Raw genomic sequence first — 13,886 nt, forward strand, 5'->3', positions numbered from 1 at the left:
TGTTGTATCTTCTTGAAACTGGGCAGTCTGCCAAGCAAATAAATGGGGGGTGGGGTGGGACAGGGGGTGTTTTAAAAACCATAAAAATAAAAATCGCAGTGCTGTGAACTGCCCATAGCCAACTCAACAGGGAAACCAATGCCTAAAAATTTTGGCTTCATCAGGAGATATGATTTGTTCAGTTCTTTTCTGTTCACTAATTTTAGATTATGCTATTTGCTCAAATACAGAGCTATTGTAATATTGGCTGAACATCTGAATTACTGGAATCTGACTGCTGACAGAGATTGTACAACATATTTTGAGAATCCCAATTCTTTGCTCAAAGCATACCCCTATTTTTGATGATAGAAATCTCCAATCTAAAGCCTCCAAATTCTGATTGCCATACCAGGTTTAAAGTAGGCTTATTGAGAGAGAGAGAAATATTAGAAAGGCACAGAAAAGGCTTTGATGAAGAGACCCCAGAACAAATAACCGGATTAACTAGAGAAAAAGTAAGACTCACATGGACAGAATATTTGGGAGGTATCTGCTAATTTATGGAACATATTTCTTCTTGTTGATTTGGGAGAGGTATTTGACCAAGCTGTCAAATATTTTAGGCTGAGATTTACTCTAAGTGAATAAAAATATTTTCTTTCTCAGATGACAACATGTTAATGGGCCAGAAAATTCAAAAGGGCTGACGTTCAAAGGGCAATGATGAGTCAATTTTCTCAGAGGAATGAACTAATGAAGAAAGAAAAAAAAAAAAAAAAGAGGGGGGTGGGGTGGGTGGGTGGTGCCGCGCAGGGTTCTTCCTTATGATCTCCTGTCTTGAATTCAAGCCTCAAAAGCCAGAAGTGTCACAGAAGTTTCTGTGAAGCACTGCATAACTCTTACTGACTGGTTCAGGGATAGAGGAGAAAGGAGAAGTACAGAGAAGAGGAGGAAGTGGTAGAGAGTGAACTCTTACTCTAGATAGTTGTCCAGTAAGAGCAATAGAATCAGATTTAGTCATCTAAGCGAGATGAGACACAGCCATATTTGCTTTACCAAAGGAAGAATTAAGAAAACTCTGCTGGTATCTCCACCTAGATCTCCTTTTTCTTTAAAAGCTTGATCACTTTCAATAATTTCTGCCTTTTCCTCCTATTCCTGCCTTTTTAATTAAAAAAAAAAAAAAAAGCAAAAAAGCTGCCAGCATGACTATAACCACTGAAGTACCTTGCAAAGCCAACACCACGGCTTGTCCCACTTGAGTCCCGCAGTATCCTCGTAGAGATAACCGCCCCAAACGGTTTAAGCATGTTCTCAAGCTCCTGCTCATCCATTGAAAGCGGCAAATTGGAAATGTATAAGTTAGTCGGATCTTGTTCTTGTTGCTGAAAGCGAATTAAAAACAATTGTTATTGTTGTTGCCACTGGAAAGACACTTTGAATATAAAATAGAACAAAAATTACATATAACTCTTGGTAGAGATTTTTACTTCTCAGACCCCTTTCTAAAGGCCGCTCTTCCCTAGTATGAGTGACCTCCATCTTCTGTCACTGTATACAGCATTCCTAAGAAAAGCTCCCCTCCTCCTATTACTGCTGACAATGACATTTTTAAGTGGAGATAAAGGTGAATAATTGACCAGTTTATAGTCCGTATTACAACTTCATGTTTCAGATTTTTTTTTGGGGGGGTGGGGGGAGAAAAAAGGCAAAAACAAGATCAAGGAAAGAAATTAGCAGACAAGGAAATACAAGACTGGTGAAAAAAGCTAAAAAAAAGAGCCAGACATAAATTAAAAAGATAAAAGATTGGAAGACAATTTGAAAATAATAAAGGGAAAAAAGAGGCAATGCATTTAAGAGTATGTACATTGCCAAAATATTACCACAAGAATAGGCTGATACACACAGAAGTGAGTGCGACACTGTCGTCTTCTCCTACACATGAACGTGTTTGAGTTTTCCATCAAACTTTTACATTATGCATTCACAGAATACAAAAGTATTCCAAAAACTTTCTCTAGAAAGAGACAAAATGACAGAGCAGGGCAGCCAGGAGATAACCGATTATGGAGGAGACAAATGTAGTCACGTCTTTGCCACTCCCTTGACCTTAGGCTGTCTACTTTGTATGATCCATGTACGTACCGTGAAATTCCACGGACACAATCAAAGAAACATTTTTGTTGAAGTTGATAATTTCCAGTATTTGTCTACAAATTCTCCAGCTGTGGTGAGGGAGCACCTCTTGCATCCTCCTCATACTGATAATTGCTGGCCATGCTCCGTGATGAAATACATTCTTAATCTACACAGATCTATGACTTGGCCCTTACAGTTGTGCAAAACCTCGATGTCATCATTGTGGCTCCCTGTACAGATCTAAGTCTCTGCAGGATGCATTATATTCAGTAGGACTTTTTTGGCATTAGGAGTGATATGATCTGAAACAAATACAATTCTGCTGGAATAGTCCTCAGCATATTTTCATTCTGTACAAGAGCACTAACTGACTTACAGGGAAGTTTGAATCAAACCAGAAAACAAAAACCAAACCTGCAACACCTTCTACTGGAATTAAAGCATTTATTAAAGTGATTATACCTGTATGGGTGGTGATACCTTCTCATGCAGATTAGACATCAATCTGTCCTTAAGCTGCCCTTATATTAATAACATCTCAGTAGCTTTGGTAGCATATTGCATAATTTAACCATTTACTATCCTAGATATCACCTCTCAGCTGGAGTTGGTTTTCCCTAGGACAAAAAAAGAACAGGAGTCGGGGCTGGGCAGGGAGGTCATGCCTTTTAGGCACAGAAATGAATTCTCATGTTCCAAAAACTAATGAAAGTTAAAAATGGAGAAGCAAATTCTATGTTTATGGACCTTCACTATTTGCATTTTCACCCCAAGTCTCACATTCATTTAGAAAGTTCAAGTTTTCTGTAAAGGTTTTTGAGAAACTTCAGCATCAAAGGATCCATAAAAGGGAAGTACGTTCCCACTACATCCTCCTGATCTGCACACTATGCCACTGATATGATTGTAATTCCTAGACACACTGAAATCCCACATACCTTACAAAACACAAACTTTTCCAAGTGCCCAAGTGTTATCCTAGTCAGTCCCTTTACAGTCCATGACAAATGGCATACATACCATGTATGCTTTTCCTTGTTTTACCTAGTGGGAGTATCTCCCCTCCCAAAATAACACTGAATCTATACAGTACACATACTAGTCTGTGATTTAAATTATCTTAGAATATCTGACTTGTCTTTCATATACAAAAATCAGCAGAAAGATAAGACAAGAAAATGGATTCACTGAGAGGCCAGAGCTCACATTAATATTCATTGCTGGCCAGCATTCAACCATGAGCGAACACCTATGTTCCAGTAGTTACATCTCTGAGATACAGTTCAAATTTCTTCCGGTAGGAATGCAAGCTGAAGACAGCCTTCACTTTTTAGAATTAGTTTGTTACTTAGATTGTATTAGCCAATTTTGTTTTGCACCTTGAGATATGCAGGCTTACTTCCTTCTTTAATGAACACTATTAGCAAAAGCTTTATATAGGAGGCTTTAGTCATGGGCATTACAAAAATGCATTTAGCATAATTTCTTGAAACTCCAAATAGTATTGGACAGGAAAAATTTTGGATTCTTTTTACTTTTTATTATAAGCTGTAAGATATATTGCACACCAACATCCTAAAACTTCCCTAAATAACCTAAAACCATATACAGGCTGGAAAATCAGACCCTTTGCATATTTTCATCTAATTTGCTAATGTTTTTAGTCTATAATAACAGAAAGTCTGAATTATATTATAAAATGTTCTCATTAAAAAGCCTACCAACATTTTGAAAGATAAAAAAGGCCCCATTTTGTTCACACTAATAAAAATGTAATTTACATGCAAAGAAGAAACGCTTACATTCAAAAACACCTAACAGAGGAAGAAATTCAGTCAGCTGCAGAACATCAGGGCAATCTGTTTTATTCGGGTAACTGCAGAGATCCCATTCCCCTTCTTTTGGGCTCCTATTCCAGCCTAGGGGGTTACCGTACTTTTGCATTACACAGGCAGTGTATTCAGGATGAGAGATCATGAGCTTTCCTTACCAAAAGGGACACAAAGACCTACTGCGATTCACTGTAACACATGAGTATCTTCCTCCATACTCGCTGGGAAACTCGATTCTTGTACCTATCCACCCAGCAGAGAAAACTTCATGCCATAAAATCATGTAACAATGTTGCTACAGAAGGGAATGCTCATCTTTGAAAGAGTATTAGTGACTTTACCGCTAACCCACATTGCAAATCCCTTAGGAACCGAGGGAGAAGAAAAAGTACATCCGAGGAAACTTTTCTACGGAAATTGCTTTCTCTGAACAGACAGCATTTTGTGATGGAAAAATTTGACTTGCAGCCCATGAAACAATCTGTATTTTCTGTTAGTAACTAGATTGGGTTTTGGTCGGGTGTGTGCTGAATGGGTGACTGGAACAGACTTACTTCTGATTTCCTGACCCTTCCTCGATGTCAGTCTATTACAGCCCGAATACCCCCATGGATTCAGTTATTTCTCCTTTTGATCCTCCAGAAGGACATACTGACCACAGTGGGAAAAGGGGAGTCTGAAGATAGTTCTACGTATGTCCAGAGCTAGAACTGGTAAAGATGGCAGACATGGGAGAGGAAGAGCAAAAAAGCAGCCAACAGATGAGGATGTCACAGTGAAACCCTGGAATACGAGTTGAAATTTCATTCATCTGTAATTCTCCCAGAACAAAATAGTTGAAATGCCAACAAACACATTCCACAGTGCACCAAGGTTGTATCTGCACTGCAGGTGCAAACCCACAGCTGCCCCGGGGAGAGGCAGCAGTTCAGCTTTAAGGACAAATCATAGAATATCTCAAGTTGCAAGAGACCCATAAGGATCACCGAGTCCAATTAGGTCAGGGTTGATTAATTTAATCCACTTCACTTTGCAGGGAGGAAAAAAAAAAAAAAAAAAAAAAAATACAAAGAGTTCATTTACAGTACTGAGATAATACTGTTGGGGTAGACCTAAAGCAAGACTGAACTCTTTGTAGAGTGTATTTTGAATTTTACAGTGTTTGACAGCAGAAAAATTCTACCTACTAATATGCAAAACACCTCCTCTCCTCCTGTTAATTACTTATGTCACCATGCGACTTCTGTCATCTCCACAAGACTACTAAACCTTAAAACAGCTCTCTGGGTACGTTTGGGAGATCAGAAGCAGCAAGTCATTTCCTTCCCCTTAGAACACACTGGATTTCCAAGCTGACTTCCAAATGGCAACCACAACTAGGACTCCCTATCCATCTTTATCCTGTCTTACACAAACAGATGTTTGCTTTTATAAAAAGTTTTGGCATGGAAAATTGTTAAACAGTTAAAATTTCAGGAAGTTAGGAGAGAGACAAACTTTTTAACTCGTCCTTCTCTCTCTCTGGCAAACAGCAGTTTAATACGTTAAGTTCTGTGACTTCCTTCCTTAGCAAAGCTTGTCTCACCATAGTTTAATTCACATGCAGTTCTGTTTCAGAAGAGAAAAATAATTCCTTTGATATCTAAGTTTCTAATTTTTATTCTGGAATTCAGCAAAAAAAGTGAAACTGGCAAGAATATCTGCAAACATAACAACTCAGCTCAAACCTTGCCTATCCACTGTAACTGTTCTAAGTGCTTTCAAAGGTAGGGTTTTTTCCTATGCTTAAAATCCATTAAATCATATAAGCCGCTTTCACCTTAGAAATCTTAAATCTCTTTAAATTATTTGTACCATTTTATGGGAATGATCAAAAAAGAATTACTAAAGTCAGTGGACAGCTTCCTACTTTAGGGTAGCAAGCTAACATTAAAATATAAACCACTAAACCATTGAGATTATTTTTTTAAAAAAAAATTCTACATGATTTAGGAAAACTACTTAATTTGAGAGTCTTCATATCTCATGCAGGGTCTCCTCAGTTAACCGAACTTTCATCAGGTCCTGAAAGACACTGAAAGTGCTCAATATTTGCAGAATATGGGGAATGCCAGGGAATCTGTGGGATACTGTAAGTATCCGTATTACTGGGGAAACTAGGAAGCCTTATTTTTAGCAATTCATGTCAGCAAGTTTCTATCGGTCTTTTCTCACCAAACACCTTCAGCCATGTCTCCAGAACTTCTCTAGCAATAAAAAGATGCAGAATAGTGCTCTTGCAGATTAATGCACTTATTCCTAAAAAGCACTTAACAGCACTAACTCAATAAGCTGACTACAAGATACAGTACTTCTCATAAATGGGATAGGAATAATCAACTGCTAATGCTCATTTCTGTAGAAAAGCGGTGATCAGGAGTCCTACATGATGTGAAATGCTCTACCATCATCTGAAAGAAATTAACAAAAACCTCCCTGTGCGTGTGGAACCATTCCTAAATTGCAAGCAAGAAACTTGGCGAAATGATAAGACATCTGTTTTCTCTTGCTCTGTGTAAGGTCAGAGCAAACAGATAGCCATTCAGGAACATGTGACTAGGCACTGCTCACAGCATGGAAGATCCTCTGGCTGATAGGAAAGGGATTAGATGCTTGTCTGCCTTTGTATAGAAACTACTTTAAAATTTACGACTGGCCTGCGTCTCACTGAAATATGTCTGTTTTAGCCACAGTTTTAATACTGTCTGACCACAGACTGTTAACAAGACAATTCAGTGGAAAAATCACTACCATAATCTTCACTTGTTCTCCAGAATTGCTTAAACATTATATATGATTAATAAGCTAAACATTTTAACTCATTTTCACAGGCACATCTGTATCACAAAGAGGAATAAGAACTACATGAAAGGGAGTTTGTAACTACAATAAGCATTGTGTTCAAGTTTGCAATCCGATTATCACTGCAATCATACATTCCCTTCTTATTCCTTGGCATTCTTGCCTTCCCTTTGCTAGAAAGGCACCAAGGCGCTCCCTGGGAGTTCTGCATGCTGCTCATGGATGCCATCCCTTTCAGTGGAAACCTGAATAAGCCCACCATGGTTCATAACAGGACACTGGACCCTTGTCTGAACAAGATGCAGCACTGCTTGGCAACCGAGATAAGACTTTTGTGGGTTGCACCTGTGTACTCAAAGGAAGTGGTTGTTAACTGCCTTATTTAATGTAAATGTAATTCCTGAAATGGTGGTCATTTAGCCCCCAGGTAAGCAAAATTTGACTTACCTTCAACTTATTTTATAGTGACGTTTAAGAACTTTTGTGACTAAAAGGAGGAAAATCAATTATATTTACTTAAAATAGCCTATTACACTAGGATTTGATACTATTGCCTACAGAAAGTACTACAAACTAGGTAAAACTTTTCTTACAAGACAGTTGCTAAAAACTGCTGTACAAATCTGCTCGAGTTAGCTCCTGTTTGCCTGTCATCTGTTCTTTGGCATTCAGAAGCCCAGATGCAGAATAAAAAAAATTGCAATATGCCTACCTTCTCTAGTTAGATTAAGTGCACTAGCTACCATGGTAACCTAAACTTACTTTCTTACTTAAATCAGTTTTCATTTCTACACAGTAAATTCTCCAGAAGGTTGCCACAGCGAAGACAAGTACAAAAAGCAATACATTATTAAAAGTCACAAAAGTTACCTGTTTCTCATTTTTGCTAACTCAAAATCATGTTCTTCATCAGCAACATAAAGGAAGACTGCCTTTAATGCATTATGTGTAATAGCTGTGGGAAAGCCTTGATTTCTGTTACAGAGATGAGGACAAGTGTCTAAGCAGCCTTTCCCTCCCCAAAACCCCATGCCTGCTGTACAGTTCACACTTTACGTAGTGTGACAGTTCATCTTTTCCAAATATGCTTGGAAAAGTCACCTAAAGTAAGCTCAGAATACTAAAAAAATGCTCCTGCATTGAAATTAATTGGAAAGAAAGAGAAAGCTACCAGCACATGGGGAGTGCTTCACAATTCTGCCTTTGTAACCATTAGTAAAAAATACAAAGATTACAAATTTATGTCATCTCTGGATTCTGGAAGACCAAAGTGAACTCAGACAATGGGCTAGTATTTTTCACAAACTAAAACCACACCCACATAATGAATTTCAGAGAGTTTGGTCTGTTGTTCTGAGGGCCAACAGACCGCTCCAGAAAATGGAAATTCTATCTTAAGAATGGTGGAAGAGTCCGTATATGATGGTACACCACACTTTGCACTGTTATTACAGGCACCCTTCTGACATAATTTGAATAAGAAACAATTCTGAAGATGGCCCTAATTTTTTGCACAAGCCTAAAATATCCGAAAATATTTAGTTATTTGTTAATGTGAGAGCTAATACAATATAAGCAGGAGCATACTTAATTGTGTCAGTGGAAGTGAAGATTTTAAGGAGAAGGAAAATATAACATTATGAATCTGAAGCCCTAAGTCCTAAAAATGTGTGACTGTGGGGAAACCTTTGAATGGATAAACAATGAGTCTTCCCCCAAAAATGCACATTAGTACACGGAACAGCATTCCTTGGCTCAAATTAACGAGTTTAATTGACCACAGAAATCTTCCACGTCCCTGGACTACTTTCATGGGTTCTATTGTAAGTGGCATACGTTTACTAAAGGTAAGTTTGTGCCTCTGCAGACAAAAAAAAAATATTAGGAAAACACAAACTGGAAAAGAATGATTATCACTTGTTTAAGTTACGATCTTAACAATCTTATAGCAAAGTTGTACATATGGAAGAACTAAAAATCTCATGAACAGAGAGAGAATAGAAGAGACTTCAGGAAGGCAAGGTCTTCAACAACAAAGTCTGGAGGATCAAGCTCATTGAGTCTACAGTAATTGTCTTGGACTCAGATGGTTAAATCATTTTAAAGGGAGGACACTACACTAATTTTAAGGACAGGGCCAAAATACAATTGTGAGAACACTGGAACATATGTTAAACCTTCTTGTGATCCTCAAAGTACATTACAAGCTCTTCGCAAAAAGTGGCAACTCCACAGATAGAATAGTTTTAGTAGATACAAGCCTTTCACTATTTTACCTCAGGAATCTGTTAACCTACCATGAGCTAGACAATATGGCTATACAAATGTCACTGCCACGCCAGGAAGGAAGTTGCTTAGCACTTGATGATCTCTGAGGTGCCACAACCAGGCTGGTATTCTAGTTGGCTTGTATATCTCTACATTGCTGGCAGTACAATATAGATATTCTCTAGCTGACTTTATCTGGGCTGCAAACACAATCATCTTCCTCCTGGCTTAAGTTAGCTAGATAGAAAAATGAGAAGAACTGTGTTTTTTATTAACCATTCTTATTCAGCAGTTCTTTTTTACCTTTTATATTTACATATTAGTTTACATCCAGAAGAATCAGAATTAAATTCCATTTTCCACTTAAAAGTGCCACTTTTCCAGTCTTCTGAAACACAGTTACTTCACAGCAGCTACAGTTGAACTTAGTTGAATACCACATGAAGAGACAGAATTCTGTTTGACACTGACTCAAATGCCTTATGTTATGTTAAGTTCAAGGTCAAAAACCTATGAGGATTTAGGTGACTCATATCTCCATAGCATTTAGACCTACCTCACCATCTCTAAAACATCCCTTACAGATTCTCAGTTTTTCTAAATCTATTCAAAATGCCAATACCCAGTAGATTTTCTGTGTGCATCTATCTTCCTATACAAAGTAATTTGCTATCTGCTCTGAACAGCATAGAAACCTACAGTTATCTCACTGATTTTACCTGTGGGGTGGGGGGAAGAGAAGAGAGACACTTCTCAGAAAATTCACTCTGACAGCAATCATAACAACTTTTCTAACAAGGAAAATGCGCAGAGCTTTTCAATACTACTACTAATCTTACCTAAGAATGCACAGCTCTGCAAAATCAGAGCTTTTAAACTTCTTACTAGTTTATTATCGAAGCACTCCTCTTGGAGGAGCAAGGACAATAAACTAATTACATTAAAGAAATTTCAAGACATTAAAATGAATGAAAATAAAAATTAGACACTCGGCCAGTTACTAACTAGCTTAGAAATAACAGTACTCTTGCAAGACGTGTCTCTGCTCTTTCTGTACCTTACCTCTAGAGTAAGAGATAAGCTATTGGTTTTGCACTAGGTCCTGAAACAAGCTGGCTACAGCTACAGCTAACATCATCTCCCTGATCCCTTTCCACAGCCACTTGTACACACTGAAAAAGACGACTGACAAGACTGAATGCTGGCAATACTCAGTGTGAAGAGAGGAGGGGGGCATTACCATTAGCGCATTACCTCCAGTTTAAATTTCCACCCAAAAGCTACTCCCATCCCCTGGCAATGCAGTATCATCTTATGTAAGCTCTTGGCAGCGTTATCTGACCAACAGAAATCGTCGGAGGCATTTCCGTTTCAGCGGTGACTGGAAGATACTGTTAACCAGCACAGAGCAGAACGCTTCCCAGGCTGCCTCGTCTCAGTCAAGCATTCCCAATTCAGATCCCAAATCAGAAAGAGCAGAATAACTGAAGACATAACGTTTCTTGAGCCATGGTCTGACACCGGGTTCCTTCACTGACACAATCATAGAATCATAGAATCGTTTAGGTTGGAAAAGACCTTTAAGATCATCCAGTCCAACCATTAACCTACACTACCAAGTCTACTCTAAACCAATCAAGGGTAGACTAGACTAAACCATGATGTCTCCCAAGACATGGCCACTTCTCCACAAACAGTGACCCCCCCTGGAACAGATCTGGCAGGATGTGGCCTGAAGCCATGTCTCAGGCCCCAGGCCCTCGTGGTCTGCTCAACAATAGCAGAAAAGTAGTGGACGAGACTCTATTTTTCTGGAGTCAGGTCAACTTGGAAGCAGACTGCTGAGTACAGCGTGATCTTACCCCATGGATAGGCAAAGCTCACAAAGTCAAATATTTTAAGTTATCTCTACAAAACAAACAACGAAGGTTTTAATACGTATAATGTGAACCACTTCTACCAAACTAGGATTTGTAGATGATCTTGCTGATGTGAGTAATTTTTAACTCACTGACATATAGCTACAGGACACCACAAAAAGGGGTTTATGGCAGCCAGAGTCAGAATAAGGCTTCAGCAATAACATTTTCCTTCCCCTTCAGTTGCTGCACGTCAGGGACTACCACCATATCTGGAAGTAGGGCAAGAATACTGAGGAGCCGTGCTGCTGGCTGACACCCCGAGCACACCGTAATAACACCACCTTCCCACAGACAAATCCTGCCAACAGGCATTTATTTCTCTTTGGAACTGAAGCAGTTGTAGTGGTCAGTGAGGAAATCCATCAGCCAGGCAGCTGAGAAACTGTCCTCCAAATCTTTCTCTGTGACTTTCAGGCTAAAGCCTGAACAGTTTCACTGCAAGACCACCACTTCATGGCACAGATGGCAACAAAAAGATAAAGGATAAAATACTAAATACACAAACACAAGTAAACTTTTATAGTGTCTTGCACGTGAAGACACTGATTTGCTAATCTTGCCAAAACAACTGTAAGTGACTGGCAATTCCTAGTTTGGAGTGTCCACGTGGAGACAGGATTTTTCAGACAAAAGGAGAGCAGCACTGCCCAGAAAAAAAATCCATCCAATGCCTCAAAATAGACAAAAATCAAAGCACTCAAACTCTTAGTCACTTGTGACTGTTTGTTGTGGTACTGTTCATTGGGTTGTTTTTCTAATAATAATTCAAACACTCTTTTTGTGTTAAGAAGCACAACAACAAGTTTCACTGGAATGCAGACTTTATAGTTACAGATTTCCCAGTGTCAGAAAAATCAAATCAAAACTGTCAGGTATTAGAGTGCACATTTTTTCACTAATGCTAATAGAAAGAAATATTAGCAATATTACAACTAACTGCCAGAGGAAATAAGTCAGAAAAATATACTGTGGGAAAAATTAAGAAACTATTGATTAGATTACTTGATTATTAGAGCTTCTCCATCCACTCAAGACGACAATTAAATCAGACATCAAAATTCATTAGCAAAATGAATTTACATGACTTTACATGTTCTCTTCTCCCCTCCTACCTAGATATCATATCCATAAGATGGCAGACGGAGGCTTTGAAAAATCTGGTGTATCTTAAAGTGATTACCTAAAAACTAAAGATTAATTAAAAGGTCTTTATTAGGCATACATAAAACCTTATAAAAAGAAAAAAAAAAAAATTAAAACCCAAGTGTTTTCCAGTAAGCATCTATGTTTGTGTCATGGCTGTAATGAAACATGCATTAAGTATGAAACATATGGTTTCCATTTTGTTGCCCTGGAATCCATCCAAAGACATTTTATGTTGTTAGCTTAACTGTTCTCCTCAGCTGAGAAGCTGTGGAAAATATCTCATCTGAAAAAAATCTGTACCTAATGGATAACTATAAAGGATTTGCTAGATCTGTGGCAGACTACTTTATTAAAAAATGTCTCTGAGATTACTATTTAATGACTGGATTTTTTTTTAATTAGCATATAATTTTAAAACTCAAAAAAATTTGCTTTAAGAGGTACCACAAATTATATTAACAGATTATGTTGGTAATATTTTCTTTATTTAATAAATTTGTAGTGGTGTTTATAGCACTCTGTTGGAACCAGGCCATCTGACCTAACAAGAATGCATGACAAAATCATTACTAATGTATCATCTCCCTGATTTTACATATTTGAGAAACTTATCTTATGCCAAAAGAGCTGTGCTCTGAAGATCACTTTTGGCTAATAACCTGATTCAGAGGCAAGGATCAGTAAAAATGAGAGAAAAAGAAGAAAGATCATATTTATTTCTTTTTAATAATGCTTGGGTTTGCCTTGATACAGAAATAGGTTGTCAAAGACTTGGCTAAGAATTTCAAGACATCTATCATCAATGCACAGATTTAAATTTTACTTACGTTAACGGAAAATATACTAGAAAGGCTGAAGACAAAGTCAGAAGGTTAAATTTTGCCATGCTGTGCTTAAAAATTCATCCCCAAATTGTAAGGCTGCTGACCTCAGTAACAACAGCAGGCACTGTATAAAACCTTTCATACCTTTGTGCTGTAAACTATTTCAGCTATTGACCTGTTCCAGGAATGAGCATGTATTTAAACCATTAAGCCTGTTGTAGTTCTTAGAGTTTATTGCTAATCTTTCTTCTGATGAAGCCAATGGAAAAATAGTATCATGAATAAATTGATAAATCCAACCAGATGAGTCTGGAGACTTGACCATACCGTGTTCCTTTATTACTTTAGTTAAGATGATTTGGAATACAGCAGTTGAAAGCCCCCCTTTTGTTACCTTAATATATCACGTGGCTTCAGGACTGTGGTCTCTGTAAAGGGCCTGCAACTTGAAAATTCACATTGCCGATGCTCTGCTAACGTACAAGCTTGTTCATCTTCACAACTCATTGCAAGAACTAGCTGGTTATTTTAACTCACCTTTGCCATCTGCGCTTGGACTCCACTAGCCTTTAAAGCAGAAACCGCCTTCTGAGCAGCTGCCGGGCTGTCAAAGTCAACAAAACCATAACCTGAAATATAAACATATTTCATTAATGAGACAGCAACCAGCTTATAATCAAATGGTTCATATGCTACTAGCACGGTTATTTAATACAATTTTCTTGTTGGTGAAGAGGGCCAATTTGAACTCCAAAGTTCTTCATGTAGTGCCAAAAAAACCAATCTACCAACGTCCTTCAATCTTGACCTGGTGGGGACCTACCCTAGTGGAATGAATCAATTTCCATGCCCACTCACTATCAGGATTTTGTCCAAATTGCTAACAAGTAGTATGGCGGTTTGCTTTGTGTCATCTGGTAAGCATCTTC

The 13,886-nt window shown here is 38.1% G+C and overlaps 1 protein-coding gene across 3 annotated transcripts in view; it reads right to left on the reverse strand.

Moving 5' to 3' along the window:
- The window catches only part of RBMS1 (RNA binding motif single stranded interacting protein 1), a 95,826-nt gene that overhangs the window by 25,684 nt on the left and 56,256 nt on the right, over positions 1–13,886 (reverse strand). For all 3 annotated transcript variants that reach the window (XM_075711422.1, XM_075711421.1, XM_075711424.1), the window contains exons 4-5: positions 13,495–13,586; positions 1,210–1,367 (exon numbers count right to left, since the gene is read on the reverse strand). In XM_075711422.1, the coding sequence (XP_075567537.1) occupies positions 1,210–1,367; positions 13,495–13,586 (250 nt within the window). The remainder of the gene's footprint in view (positions 1–1,209; positions 1,368–13,494; positions 13,587–13,886) is intronic.

This window comes from Pelecanus crispus, chromosome 5, assembly GCF_030463565.1.
Source record: "Pelecanus crispus isolate bPelCri1 chromosome 5, bPelCri1.pri, whole genome shotgun sequence".
NCBI classification, from domain to species: domain Eukaryota; kingdom Metazoa; phylum Chordata; class Aves; order Pelecaniformes; family Pelecanidae; genus Pelecanus; species Pelecanus crispus.